The following is a 15,327-nucleotide window of genomic DNA, read 5'->3' on the forward strand; positions in this document are numbered from 1 at the left end:
CCAGTCTCTGGTGCCAAAAAAGTTGGGGACTGCTGCTCTACAGAATGTAGATGTTCCCCACAAGAGACAGTTTTGCAAGGCCATTTCAAAACATGTCAAAGAAATATATTTTGGAGAAAAATACCTTGAATTCTTTCAGAGCCTGCTATCTGTCATGTTGTTATTGCTACAAAAAGTCTCTTTCGTCAATCTTAAGGTCTGTTTTAATGTTAATACTGGTCATCTGTGCCTGAATTTTTTTTTGAGACAGAGTCTTCTTCTGTCACCCAGGCTGGAGTGCAATGGCACAATCTCAACTCACTGCAACCTCTGCCTCCTGGGTTCAAGCGAGTCTCGCTGCCTTAGCCTCCTGAGTAGCTGGGATTACAGGTGCCCGCCACCATGCCTGGCTAATTTTTGTATTTTTAGTAGAGATGGGGTTTTGCCATGTTGGCCAGCTGGTCTCGAACTCCTGACCTCAGGTGATCCACCTGCCTTGGCCTCCCTAAGTGCTGGGATTACAGGCATGAGCCACCACGCCCGGCCTGTGCCTCAATTTTAAAGTGAGGAGAATATAATGAGGCATGTTCAAACATCCATTCCCATCATGCCCGGTACTAGTGTTTCAGGTTGACTTTGGAATGCCCTTGGCAAAGAAGAGATGACCATTCAGTTAGTTGGGAGGCTTAAAATTTTATTTTTGGTTCACAGCCTCTCTAGGCATAGCTTTGTCTAAACTTTTAGGCCATGTAAAAGTAATAGTTTAAACTGGAGATGAATTTAAGAAGGGGTCTTGGCCGGGCGCGGTGGCTCACGCTTGTAATCCCAGCACTTTGGGAGGCCGAGGCGGGTGGATCACGAGGTCAGGAGATCGAGACCACGGTGAAACCCCGTCTCTACTAAAAATACAAAAAAATTAGCTGGGCGTGGTGGCGGGCGCCTGAAGTCCCAGCTACTCCGAGAGGCTGAGGCAGGAGAATGGCGTGAACCCGGGAGGCGGAGCTTGCAGTGAGCCGAGATTGCGCCACTGCACTCCAGCCTGGGCGACAGAGCGAGACTCCGTCTCAAAAAAAAAAAAAAAGAAGGGGTCTTTATCATTGGTTATTACTAATCTTGAATCACGGAAAGAACAAGTAAGTTTGAAAGGCCTGATTTCTTAGAATTAGACATGTTCTTTTTTTGTTTGTTTTGTTTTTTTGAGACAGTTTTGCTTTTGTTGCCCAGGCTGGAGTGCAATGGCGTGATCTCGGCTCACTACAACCTCCACCTCCCAGGTTCAAGCGATTCTCCTGCCTCAGCCTTCCCAAGTAGCTGGGATTATAGGCATGCACTGCCAAGCCTGGCTAATTTTGTATTTTTAGTAGAGATGGGGTTTCTCCGTGTGGGTCAGGCTGGTCTCAAACTCCTGACCTCAGGTGATCCGCCCACCTCGGCCTCCCGAAGTGCTGGGATTATAGGCGTGAGCCACCATACCCGGCAGAATTAGTCATGTTCTTTATAGATTTCATTAAAGACTCTTAACTTTGTTGTGTATGATGACTATTTTCTCCTCTGTAAGAGGGAAACCCAGGTTTATGACATGGACTTCCTTCAGCCACTGCTGAAGATTGGGGTGTGAAGTATGTTTCTTATTTCCTCTTTTGTATTAATAGTTGGTTCTTTTCAAATCCTCTGAGGGGCAAAAATACTCTTGGATTTACTATACCATGTCTCACAAAGGTAGACTGGTCACATTTGAAATTTTAGACATGTGAACTAATACTGTGGCTGAAGCAGCATGAATAAGCTAAACAATGAAAGGTAAACCATTACACATAATTCAGTACCTCTCTTTCCCCCAGGTACTGAAAATCATTTATACTATTTTTATAGTTGAGATGAGCTTCTTTATGAATCAAGTGAGGTGGCTGGAAAAAGAAAATGTCTTAAACTTTCAGAAAGTTTTATGATTCTAACATATTAGAAAGTCTTTACCCTAACATACTACTTATATATAAAACTGGTAAAGATAAAATGAAATTCATATAGTGATATTGTTGCTGTAGTGGCCATTATTTGACTCAGCAGGTGATTTTGTGTAAGCCTGCAAGTCATTTTCTGAGATTCCTTTTCTCAGTAGGAAAAGTAATATGCTAGTATGCAGATTAATCATTTATTCTATCTGATGATTTTGCTTGAAAATCTGCCCAAATCCGTGTGTATACACTTGAAGGTATATAAATGTTTGGGTGAGTTTAAAAAGTGTTAGGAGACATAGTCTCTATTTTCAAGTTGCTTACCACGTAGTTTTCTATAGGGATGACATTTAAAATGTGTAACAATTAGTAGAGAATAGGCACCAACCAAGTAGAGTGGGAGTGACTAATAACAGCTGGGTCCAAAGAGCTCTATCTTAGCCAGGTATTAACCCACTAGTTCCTAAAATGTGGAGGTCTGGGGAATCTTGAGAGGAAGGACTGGCATAGGGGAGAGAAGCATGGGGGGATACTACTCAGCGTTGCAGCTGTTAACCAACTTGCATTGAAGTATTTCAGTATTTGATTAGTTGGTTCAGCCGTACTTGTGTGTACCAGCTGAACATTAGCCTTGTATATCCATAACTAAAAAAGCAGTGTAGGTGCCCTAAAATATATGGACTGCAAGTGCTATATCTTATTGATATTTGAAAGAAAGGTTATGTATGTTTTAAGGGTGTTGATAATAATGTGTTCAATAAAATAATTATGAGCCATAAAATATCAAGCTAATTTGGAAGCTTCTTATGATTTGCACACAAAGGATGTACTATCATGATTTTATGAACTCTAAGGACTTTAGTTCTAGGATGAACCTTAGAATATATTTAAAACAATCTCCTTAATTTATCAATGAATCTGAGGACCACAGCCATTGTCTCACATTTAGTGGCAATGGTGAGACTTGAAACTAGGACTCAGGCTTAATCTCTTTCCTCCACACCTCAGGACTTCTCCCTTTGTAAGCAGGAGTGAGGTCCATGCTCTGGCTTTCCAAACAAGGAAAAGGGCATATGAGTAGTTCAGTGTTCTGAACTACCTATGGCAATCAATAGGCATGTATTAAGCACCATTTTCGTTGTTTTGGATGTTTTTTGTAGAAATACAAAACAAAAAATAACCTTCTTTCGTGAAGGTATAATATGCAGGTTAGCGGGACTACCTAGCCATCCATACTGAATGGGTTTGGAAATCCCAACTCTTTTTTCTACCTGCTCTGTGATACTAGGCAAGTTAAAGTCTTGTGTGCCTCAATTTCCTACCTCACCGTGTTATGGGGATTAAATTAATATATATGTAAAGCACTTGGGGAGTACTTGACACATAGTCAAACCTGCGATTACTGCTGTTCATGGTTTTCTCTACTAGACACCAGTAAGGCACCCCCAGAACTCGGTCTATTAAGTAGATTCTGGTTGGATATAGAAACACAGGCACCCCAGGCGGAATGCAGATACGCCTCAACATGTGGATTAAGTAAGAGCCAGGAAGCAGAGTAATGAAGCAAAAGTAAGATGTCCAGAGTCACCTTTTAAGAAAAGGTGGGTTGGTGGTTGCTTAAGAGGGGAGGAGACAATTTAGATGGGATGTATGGCGTGAGCAAAGGGCAAGAATGAGCACGGTGTAGGCATAAGTCCATGGAACTGCTTGGCTGGATCGGGATTTTTTTTGTCATAGAGTGTTAAGAAATAATCGATCAACTGAGGAGTAGAGGAGTGAAGACCTTGGAAAGTTGCCAAAAGCCTCGAGAATTTCTCTAAATGCGTGACATGTTCTCAGGACTCAACTTTTTCTTTTAGGCTTGGAAGACCTTGTAAGTGTGCTTTAGAATTAAATGGGTGGGAGGGGGAGTTAGGCAAAACACCTCGCACTTAGCACTAAATAAAGTTTGGTGTTGCACTAAGAGACTGAAAAGGTCACTTTAACAAAGGGGGCGGGATTAACTTAACATAGATGTTTAACTCGTATACAGATGAACATTCCAGTTGATCACTCTGAAGCTTTTTGGCTAAAGCGTTTGGGTTTAGAGCTTCCATTACTCATCCGCCTTGCCCAGGGCCTCAGCAACCCACGTTCTAAAGCCAGCAGAAAAGGCGAATGATAAAGGGCGCTCCACGCATGCGTTAAGAAGCCGCCCCAACTCCCCCGCGGCGTTCTTTCTTGGAACAAAACTAGCGCGGAGCCACGGAACTCCGCAGTTTGCGTAGACTTGAATTTCCTATTGCTCGGACGATCCATGTGGAATCCGTGAGTAGTGCGACTCCTTTACGCAACTGGCGTTATCCGAAGTGAATAGCTAGGTGGCGCGTGTACGCCCATAGCGTAGCACCATAGGCGGACGGGGTGCGGCTGCGCAGGGAGCTGAGTGGACCTTGTACGCCGCAAGCGTAGCAGGGTGTCTGACGCGCCGGTTTCTGCGACGCAGTTAGCGCAGTCGGCTTTGGTGAATACACGATTTGGTGCAGCCGGGGTTTGGTACCGAGCGGAGAGGAGATGCACACGGCACTCGAGTGTGAGGTAACTATAAAACCCCGATTTGTTTACATTCCCTCCCCCAGAACCGGCCCCGTGCGCGGCGGAGACTGCGAGTCCCGGGACGGCGTGGGGGTAGAAAGGGAGAACAGAACCGGGGAGTCGGGGCTGGTTCCCTCGGGGATGCGGGCGCTGGGGTTCCCGCAGCTGCTGCAGTCGGCGGCGGCGAGCCGAAGCAGAGCGCGTGGTGGGCAGAGTGTTGGGCGCCGCGGCTCCCCGTGTGCGGTCTGGGCTGCTGCGGGCCGCGGGATCGGGAGCCGGCGGCGTCCACTTCGCGTGGGGAGCCTCGCGCCCCCCTCACCCTCCTGTGGAGGTTGGCGGAGACTCGCGGGCCGCGCCCGGGGTGGGGGAGTGACCGCTGGGCGGACGGCGGCGGTTAGGGGGCTGCGCGCCGGCCGCGGATGGCGTCGCAGGCGCGGGCGGGCGAGGCTTTGGGGATCTGTAGGCAGGTCTTCGGGGGCTTGGCGACCAGCGCCCCGGTTTTTTCTTCTCCAGTCCTCCTCTCTGGTCTGTAATGCGGCGAGGGGACCCCGGGCTGGAGCCTCGGCGCCGCTGTTCCGGACTGAGGCTAACGGACGGCGGCGCCTCTGCTCCTACTACTTTTCTCCCGGACCAACCGAAAAGCCGAGGCGGAGCGCGGGGGTGTGAAGATCTCGGGCTGCTGGGGGTCCCTGGAGCTGAGGGTGAGGGTGGGGCCGGGTCGGTGGGACAGGCCGGGTGGGCCGGAGGTGGTGTGGCCGCCCGGCTTTGTTCCGGAAAGCCCTTAGGTGGAGAGCGATGTGGGGCGCGGCAGGGGGAGCGCGTAGAGGAACCTTTGCGCACCACCTCTCCGGGTCTGGGAATCTGCCTCTCTGGGGGTCCCTCGAACGCCCCAGCTAAGAAGGGCAGGGGCCTTGCCAGGGCGCGAGCAACATGACGTTCAAGGTCTTCCGTAAAGAAATGTTCACGTGGGAGCCTGTCCACATGGGCTGTACTAAGAATCTGGCACAAGGAAGAAATATCACTGCAGAACCCGAAGCCCTCCGTTGGAAGGGTCGTTCACTCGAGTACCTATTCTAAGTAACAGTGACACAAAACACATGTTAGAAAAAAACAAAAAGTATGGTAGGTTATACTGTTTTTTTAAAAAAAACTTTTATTTATGCCTTTTGCTGTTAAGTGCTCTAATTTTACATTGGAACTGAGTCATTCTTGGAGCAAAACTAGAATGTAGTAGGTTTACATTTCCTTTGTGTTTTCTTTTTGGATGTGTATCTAAATTGTACATAATTAAGAACAAGCAAGTAATGGAAAAGCTGGAGATGTAGAACTTAGTTCCTTCTAACTTAGTATGCAATTGAAAGCCTCAACTCAAGACTCCTGTGTATTGTTTTGTATTAGGACTCTATTGTACAAATATTTGAGTACCTTAATATGAGTCAGTTACTTTTTCTAGATCTTGGGTCCATGCCAGACAACGCACATTCTGCAGACACTGGCTACTCCAGTGGTTCCTTACTGGAAACAGATACATAATATCAGTGATAAGTGCTGTGAAGAAAATAAAACAGTGATGTGCTGGTAGGGATTTTTAACTTTTTTCTGTGATGAACCACAGAATGATGGTTTTAAATATGTGAAATACATAGAATTGCAACAGAAACCAGTTATAATGAAATACTTAATGAAGATACGAAATATGACATCTATATTTTAGTAAAGCATTAGTGAGGACTGTAAATGATCTTTAAAGAATTTGGCTTAAATTTAATCTAAAATTCCTATCAGGTGTTTCACATCGCTGTAATTTTTGCCTGCATTCGTAACTGAAGAGATAAGTAAATGTCAGAGGTTAATATAAATCTATTTTTCTTTTTTTTCCTGTCCATATTTACAAACATTCTGCGTTCTGTACATAGATGCCTGGATAAGAACCCCTGTGCAAGAATGACTTTGGTGCTACTTTAAAAGAAGTGGTTGGGGAAGACCTCATAGGAAATGACATCAATAATATATTGCGTGATAACCTATACTAGTTCTTACTGTTACCAATTTAAATTCTAACTGCTTAAAAGCTAACACGGTCCTTCCCTTTTTTTGAGCACCTGATTTGAAGTACTTTGAGTAGGCCTCAAGTGTAGTATGCAAGTACTAATCTAGCGGCTGTGCCTTTTTCAAAAGTGATTTTTGGAGAAGATAGGATGTAGTATTATAGCAAGGAAAATTCAGCATCTGGGATGACCATTTGCTTCTGATTAGAGAAATTTACCTTGTTAATATTCTATTCACCCAGCCCTTCTACCCTCAGGGTTGACCAATACTGGAAAAAATTTAGGGCTTTGGAGTGAAATTTTAAAGGTTCAAAACCTTGATCTATTAATTAGTTTGCTTACCTTGAGGAAGTTGCTTATCTTAATCTTATATTTGAACTTCAAGTACAAAAACCCTACTCACGGACTTAACTGTGACCATTAAATGAGATAACCAAAAGGCTGAAGATGATAGTGAGTTGATTTTACCTTTTTTCTACATACAGACGTTTCAGTTCTTTCATTAGTGGTTGAAGGTCTGCGTTCTTTTTCTCCCTCCACTCCCTCCTTGACTACCCCCAGAATGAGCTTTGATGGTCTCTACTGGGCCTTTGCGGGGGATACAGTTATCCTGTTGTTTTTGTTCTGTTGCTTATATATAATATTCATGGATTTATTTCTGCTTCTCTTCCATTTTCTAATTTATAATAACATGTGCATCTTGTTTTCCCTGCCAAACTAAATTTCTTGAGGGGGTACGTACTGCACAGTTTTTTTTGTCACATACGGCTTATGACACATGAATATGCAGAGCTCGTCAAGCTCTTTAATTAAGTTTAAAATGCTAATTGAGTGAATCAAAACTTAAATTCACCACTATGGTTAGGCTAAAAATGTCAGCTTGTATTTATATAGTGCTTACCTCAGTATTCGAAATGCCATGAGTTTTGTATCAGAAGGACATTATTACTAGTGCATTTTAAAGTGATACCAGTCATAGTTGCAAAAGAAAGTACACAATGGGAAATGGAAGAAAATGTAGGGAATCAAAACAACTAGTTTTTTCCTTTATAACAGAAGTTTTATTTTATGTAAGTGTAATTCTCATTAAAAATAGCCTAAAGCTTAAAAGTTTGCAAGGCTGCCCAGCCTAACCCACAACAGTTTGATGCTGCCCCCTAGCGTTTGATGCCCTTCACCTTTTCCTAAAATAAGATAATGTTTAAATTACAATTGGATTTACTTAGTGCTATAAATCTGGTCTATTTTGAAGTTTCCTCCGGCTAGTTAGTGTTGCTAATAAGATGGACGTAAGTGTTTTTGAACTGGTTAATTCTGATTGCTTTTAGCCCCCAGTTTTCCAAATAGGGTGAATTTTGGGTAGAGATAGAACAATCACCAAGTTACCTTGCTCCAAAAAAGAAATTTATGTATGGGATTGTTTTCAAAGCGGGAAGTTAGCTGTGTAAATAAAACAATTTTATATATTTAATCTGGGCTCCTCCTTATCTTGAATGATATAAAAATCTACTTTCTAGATTAATTTAATTCCGTATAACTTTGTATCGCTTTGACTGTACTAATAATAAAGTTTGAAAATGTTAAATTTACATTGTGAGCTTTTTTTAAAATTCGAATTTGTTTGGTACTATGACTTTTATAGAATGATTCTTAAAAATAGTTTCAAGGACCTCTTCATAGCCACAAGATTTCCTTTTTTATATCATTAATATTATTTTATATGAATACTGTAATGAAACCCAAGTATTCAGTTTACACACAGATATTATACCACAATATACCACTACACAAAGGCAATGAACAAATAACATTCTACAAAATCTACTTTACAGAAAGGATTTTCTATAGTCAATGCAAACCTCTTAAGGTTTTAGGTTTTATTTAGATTATTGCAATATCAGTATTTCAAACTTTTTTTCTTTTTATTATCCTATAAAAGTTCTGTGGATAGGCCACAGGATAACTTTTAGCTTTTTCTAACATATCCAAACATATTCTCAATAAAAAATTATTGGAATGCTTAAAAGTACAGTAGGTATGAAGAAATATAGAACCAAAATTACAGTTTTAAATAATAGTATGTATTTGTTTATATAGAGACAAGGGTCTTGCCATGTTGTCCAGGCTGGTGACAAACTCTTGGGCTCCCAAAGTGCTGGGATTACAGGCATGAGCCACTGTGCCCAGCCAGTAATACTAAATTATTTCCAAATTGACTGCTTAGGAGACTACATACAATGTTCACACATGTTAAAACAGGACACAATTCATTGTATCACATCAGTAATTCTGTGTCGAATACTATTTTTCTATCAGAACGTGAGGGTTTTTTTGGATTGCCAGATACAAGGAGTGGTTATTTAATAGATTTTTAATGGTAGATTTTTTTTATGTTAAAAGATGTTAGAATAGGATGCTACTGGTGATACAGGTTTGCAGGCTTGTACAAGTATAAGAACAAAATCTAAAGTCTTGCTCAGGTAGTGTTTATTTTCACAATCTAAAAAATGTAACCTACTTTTATAATCATGTTTTATAATTACTCATTTTTAGATACTGCTGAAAGGGAAGTATCGGATAATACTTATCCTTGTATTAATACTTCTAATCAATTTTACCCTTTTATATACTCGACTTTGGGGGACCGCCCATGCCATTAAGATTTTTAGGGATTAGAAAAGCAAGAATGTTTTAGGATGTATCCTTATTAATATTATGTACTTTCATAGGACGAGAAGTATTGTTATAAGAACTGTGAACTATGAAGGAGGTTAATTTTAATCCTCTATGATGAAGATTTAATCAGTGATCACTTTAGGTTTTAGATTTTCATTGAATAAAGGAAGAAGAAAAACCTCAATCACTTTTAGTGTAGTAAAAAGATCACAAAGATATGTATCCTACTGTGGTGGTCCCTTTTTTTTTTTTTTTTTTTTTTGACAGTGTCTCTGTTCCCCAGGCTGGAGAGTGCAGTGGTGAGATCAGGGCTCACTGCAGCCCTGACCTCCTGGGCTAGGGTCATCCCCTACCTCATCCTTCCTATAGCTGGGAATATAGGAGGGTGTGCCACCATGCTTAGCTGATGTTTTGTGTTTTTTATTGTAGAGACAAGAGTTTCACCATGTTTCCCAGGCTGGTCTCAAACTCTTGGACTCAAGTGAGCTACCTGCCTTGGCCTCCTGAAGTGCTGGGATTACAGGCATGAGCCACCGTGCCCAGCGTATGCTATTACTTTAATATCTATAAATAAAAAGAAACAATTTCAGATATTCCTTGCCTTCCCACCGCTAGACTTTTTTTCTAAATTCACTTTTATATATTTGAATTTTTCGGTTTTAAAATAGTGGTTTCCCCTATAATTGTCTGCTGGATTGACACTTTAAAAAAAAATGTGTAAATTAAATTCGGGTCAGCAAACTATGGGCCAAATATCCCTGCTTCTGTAAATTGGAACAGAACTTGCTTATTCATGTGTGTATTGTCTATAGCTGCTCTTGTGGTAAAATACTTTAGTAGAAAAATTCAGTCAAATGATCATTTCATAGGTAATGTGAATTTGCAGGTGTTCTTTACCTACATAGTACAGAAGCTTTTTGTTCCTTTCCCCTTTCCATTTTGCCTCTACAGAGGGAAATGCTTTATTACGCTTGGAGTCGGAAAAGGAGTGTGAAGCCCTTGGTTTTCAACTGTGGGTTACCACCTAACTGTCACACTGTTTGTAGCTACTTACGTAGCTCTCTCACAGTTTACCTTTTCTAATTGAAAAGCTGATTGTGTCTTCCTTGTAACTCTCTCAGAGCAGGAAATGGATCATATTTTTATGCTGCCTATGTCTCATGTCTTCTTTCCCTTCCCCTTTCCCTCCTGTGTTCTCACTCCCGTCATAAAGCAATTCAAAACTGCATGCTTACAGGCCTGTGAACAAATATTTTGGTATATTAACTCAGTGCACTTCTACTGAAGATGACTCCTTACATTATTTTGCTTGCATGTAAAGAAATATACTCTGCACTGTGTTATAGAGGAACATAGCTTCTTGATGAAAAGGGCTAGGGAAAGATTGATTTAAATACTTTATCAATATAAATGAAATAATACATGATGTGTTACTACATTATAAAATCAGTAAAACAATATAAGAAAATCAACATGTAATAATAAGTATAATATACACATAACATGTATTCTGTGTATATATACGTTATAAGGCAGTGAGATCATGTTTTCTATTCCCATGGACCTTTTTTAGAAAAGCATATCACTTGACTTCATAATTTTTTTAATGTTTGGAATATACTGTTTTTAAGATTTTGGTTTTATGGTGTTTCAAGAATATAGAAGTTATGAAACAAAATAAGAAAAAGTAAATTGTATATTAAAACAGAAAAAAGACTTGGGTTTTAAATTAGGATAGTCTAGTTTTTTTCTTTCTTTTTTTTTTTTCAACTTCTATTTTAGATTCAGGGGGTACATGTACAGGTTTGTTACCTGGGTTATATTGTGTGATGCTGAAGTTTAGGGCATGAATGATCCTGTCACCCAGGTACTGAGCATAGTACCCAACAACTAGTTTTTCAGCCCTTTCCCTCCTCCTTCCCTCCCATTTTTTCCAAATAAAGTGAATAATTGAATGTATGTAACATCCTATGAAAGTAATACAGTGTACATATAGAATTTATTTTCAAGCAAATAATCATGCCAGTTAAAAATTGAAAATCAGAAAGGTATGCTAAAGTTAAATCACTGAAATATATTAAGAAAAAAAGTTCTTTAAATTCACTGTAAATATAATTTCATGGAATATATAATTTCTAAAACAAATTCTTAAATCTTTTTCTATGAAGATTTTTGCCTAAACGTAAGTACTTAAAGTTTTTTAGTTAACTGATATGTGTGTGAAAGTGTTGGATGTTAGTGCAACTGACATTTTTCTTTTTCCTAAAAAAGAAATAGATGTTAGGGGTTTTAGTTTTTTAGGAGTTATTTTTAATTATAGCTTTTCTTTAAAAAAAAAAAAATAAGAAAATATACACTAAAATATGGGGAGAAGAAACTTTTAAAATTTAGCAGCAGTCATAGAAGAAATTGCAAAAACCTTAATAAGTTTCATTGCATGTATGTACATGAAAACATCTATACATGAAAGGGAAAACATCATGATCAAAATAAAAAGGAACGTAATAGAACTGAAGGGTTTTTGCAGAAAATGTGACCGAATCATGTTATGTAAAAGCTCATATATGTTGGAAAAAATATTGAGACATCAGGAATAACTTTAAAAATATGAATTAAAAATAAGGTAAGACCTTTTATTTATTTAAAAATTTATAATAATGTGAATGAGAGTGCTATGATCATACTGCTGGTGGCAGTATGACCAAGCTTAATTTCTCTAGAAATCAATTTGGAAAGTAAGTATATTACAAAACCTGAAAAGTGTTAAAATTTTTATAGTTTTTCCCCTCATCTTGGAATTCATTCAAGGCAAGTAATCAAAGATAATAGCACAAATTGGAATTAAAATGTTTGCATATTGTGTTTAAAACTGCAAACAGGCTGGGTGCAGTGGCTCACACCTGTAATCCCAGCACTTTGGAAAGCCGGGGTGGGAGGATTACTTAAGGCCAAGAGTTCGAGACCATCCTGGACAACATAGGGAAACCACCATCTTGACAAAAAAAATTAGCTGGGTGTGAGGTTGGGCGCGGTGGCTCACGCCTGTAATCCCAGCGCTTTGGGAGGCTGAGGGGGGCTGGATCACCTGAGGTCAGGAGTTTGAGACTAGCCTGGCCAACATGGCGTCTCTATTAAAAATACAAAAAATTAGCTGGGTGTCTCTATTAAAAATACAAAAAATTAGCTGGGTTTGGTAGCAGGCGCCTGTAATCCCAGCTACTTGGGAGGCTGAGGCAGGAGAATTGCTTGAACCTGGGAGATGGTGGTTGCAGCGAGCAGAGATGGTGCCATTGAACTCCAGCCTGGGCGACAGAGCGAGATTTTGTCAAAAAAATAAAAGCCAGGTGTGGTGGTGCGCGCCTGTAGTCCCAGCTATGTGGGAGGATGGCTTCAGCCCAGGAATTTGAGACTTTACTGAGCTATCATTGCACCACTGCACTATAGCCTGGGCAACAGTGGAAACCTGCCTCAAAAAATAAATAAGTACTTGAAAAACCCACAGACAAATGCTTATGAAAATCTTAAAGCTAGAATTCGTTTTCTTCCACGTGACATTATTTTATTGGTTTGTCAACTAAGATTTAATTTATAATTGCCAAATTCTAGGTTTTTTTCAAAGTTATACATGAATATAGTTTAAAGAATCAAATAGTTGTGTGAAGTTTCTTGGGGGAAAAGTCAGTCCCCTGTCTGCTCCTTCCATATTCTGCCTAGAGAGATAAGGAACCCCTTAATTCCTTTAGTTGATTATTTTGCTATTCATTACCATGTCTCCAGATAACATGTTCATTACTTGCAGCTGATTTTCAGTTCTAACCATTATCTATTTAATGAAGAATGATTTTAGTGCTCTTTTCACTTCTCTGCATTCCTTCCTATTTCCTGTACTCCAGTTTCTCAGTACAATTTTCATTGTAATTTTGGTTTAGAACAGTATTTGGTGTTATATTTTTATGCTATAAATGTTATTTTATACAATGTGCCATTGTAATAAACGACTACTTTCCTGCACAACTTTGTTTTTTCTGGTAATAATTAGCTTGATTTTTTTGTCCTTTTATTTGATGTGCATATATCAAAAGACCCCAGCTCTGTGTTTCTGAATGTAACTATATAGGAAAGGGGAATGTGGTCAAGACTCTATGTTCACGAATTTTATGTAGTTTTAAAAAATTAATTGGAGAGAAAGCTCCCATGTTGGGGAATAAGTAGCCTCTGTGTTGTCTGAAACATAAAAAAAGTCAATGTTATACAAAGATTGACTTGGAGATTCTTTGATTTTTTTTTTTTCCCCTGACGTCATGGAAAAGAAGGATCATTTTAGCTGGCAGTTTTTACAATGGCAAGCTGGTATAAAATCAAGGATGTATAACAGTGACAGGACACTGAAAAAGGGAAGGGGTGAGAATGCATGGAATAATAAAGATTTGAGGTAGTGCAGCAGTAGCTATTTGAAAATAAAGTGATGAGTGGGAAGAGAACAACAAGCTGTTGCCAGGCTGGAGTATAGTGGGTACGATCACAGCTCACTGCAGCCTTGACCTCCCAGGCTCAAGTAATCCTCCCACCTGAGCCTCCCAGGTAGCTGGGACTATAGGCATGGGCTACCACACCTGGCTAATTTTTAAAACATTTTCTATAGAGATGGGTTTTGGCCATGTTGCTCAGGCTGGTCTCAAATTCCTGGGCTCAAGCCATATGCCTGCTTTGGTCTCCCAAAGTGCTGGGATTACAGGTGTGAGCCACTGCATCCGGCTGGTTAGCACTGTAAGTCTGCTTCATAATGCATGGAACTAAAATCATAAACATTTTAGTAGCTTCAAAAGACATCCCAACGACTGCATTTACTAATCTCAGATGTTTGTATTCACAAATAGCAGAACAGAGGTAGCAATATTACAGGTAGCTTTCTCCAATATGGTTCCAGGTTCCCTGTAATGAAAGGCTGAAAAGCAGAAATGCAGGTAGTTGTTTTGACATTTGATGAGAAAATGTAGGTTTGTACATGAATGTATAGAATACAATAAAGATAGATATGATGTGTTGTTGATTGATTTGATACCTTAAATCAAGGTATAAATGTTTATATTCTCTCTCCAGTTAGTGAAACAGGAGAACTGAGTTAATACCCAAGCTCAATTAGCATGCACTTAACTTTTTATATGAATGAATCTCAGTGGAAAGATTGGGTTGCCTGAACTGTGCTTTTATTTATTTATTGGATGAGTTGCAGTGGCATTCCAAACTGTGAATATGATTTCCAGTAGATTAGATAGCTGGTGAAGTAGGGGGATGAAAAAGCAAACCATGAAGCTGTAAGAGGATTTTGTGGTCCCTGCTGAGAACTCATTACTACAATACTTTTTATCCCTTGAAGAATTTTCTAATGTCAGTGAAACTGGTAAGGTGTGGTGAGTCATTCCAACTTCTGCTGAGATACTAGTGAATTGGGTGCCTCCTGTAATCTAGAGCAGGTCTTGGATGTGCTAACGATGCATGTGGTCTTGTAATATTTTGTTAGCATTCTTTCAAAAGAGTCACAACAGAGAGACTCCTCCCCCACCACCATAGTTTTTGTAATTTAAGTGAAAGATACGTAATACTACATCTAATAATGGTATTACCTTAGGTTAATATATTTAATTGCTTTACAAAGCAGTTTTGTATACATTAGTTTATTTGGTCGTAAGTGTAGGTATTATTTCCCATTTTGCAGAGAGAAAACAGTGGCACAACTGGGACGAACTAGAGACAGAGGTTTCTGATTCCTGGTTCTGTACTGTGTACAAAATACCACATTTAATGGATATATGAGAAGTAGGGACAGAACTCAATTTATATTATTATTAATAGCTTGCACTTAAATAACATTTAAATATTGCAAGTAATGTAGGAAAATTAACATATTTTACTAAAATATGTACATAATTTTATTTGGTTCTTATAGTTACTATAAAATAGAACAGAAATTAACAGTCCCGCTTTATAAGTAGTAATAAGACTTAAAGTGGTTAAGGGACTTGCCCAAGGACTCATAGCTAATAAATGGCAGAGTCAGATCTCTAACATCTTTGACTCCTAGGCTAATCTATCTT

The 15,327-nt window shown here is 39.6% G+C and overlaps 1 protein-coding gene across 4 annotated transcripts in view; it reads left to right on the forward strand.

Annotated features, from left to right (window-relative positions):
* The first annotated feature begins 4,357 nt into the window (after window positions 1–4,357).
* The window catches only part of SLC39A10 (solute carrier family 39 member 10), a 78,966-nt gene continuing 67,996 nt past the window's right edge, over window positions 4,358–15,327 (forward strand). The window contains exon 1 of one of the 4 annotated variants that reach the window (XM_003253874.4): window positions 4,358–4,511. Coding sequence is in view for 2 of the 4 variants with exons in the window: in XM_030802542.1 (XP_030658402.1) it covers window positions 4,650–4,839 (190 nt within the window). In the remaining 2 variants the exon portion in view is untranslated. Of the gene's footprint in view, window positions 4,512–4,553; window positions 4,840–5,558; window positions 5,631–15,327 lie in introns of those variants that run through there. The other 3 variants (XM_030802542.1, XM_030802544.1, XM_030802543.1) reach the window with 3 other exon arrangements.

This window comes from Nomascus leucogenys, chromosome 22a (assembly GCF_006542625.1).
Source record: "Nomascus leucogenys isolate Asia chromosome 22a, Asia_NLE_v1, whole genome shotgun sequence".
NCBI classification, from domain to species: Eukaryota; Metazoa; Chordata; class Mammalia; order Primates; family Hylobatidae; genus Nomascus; species Nomascus leucogenys.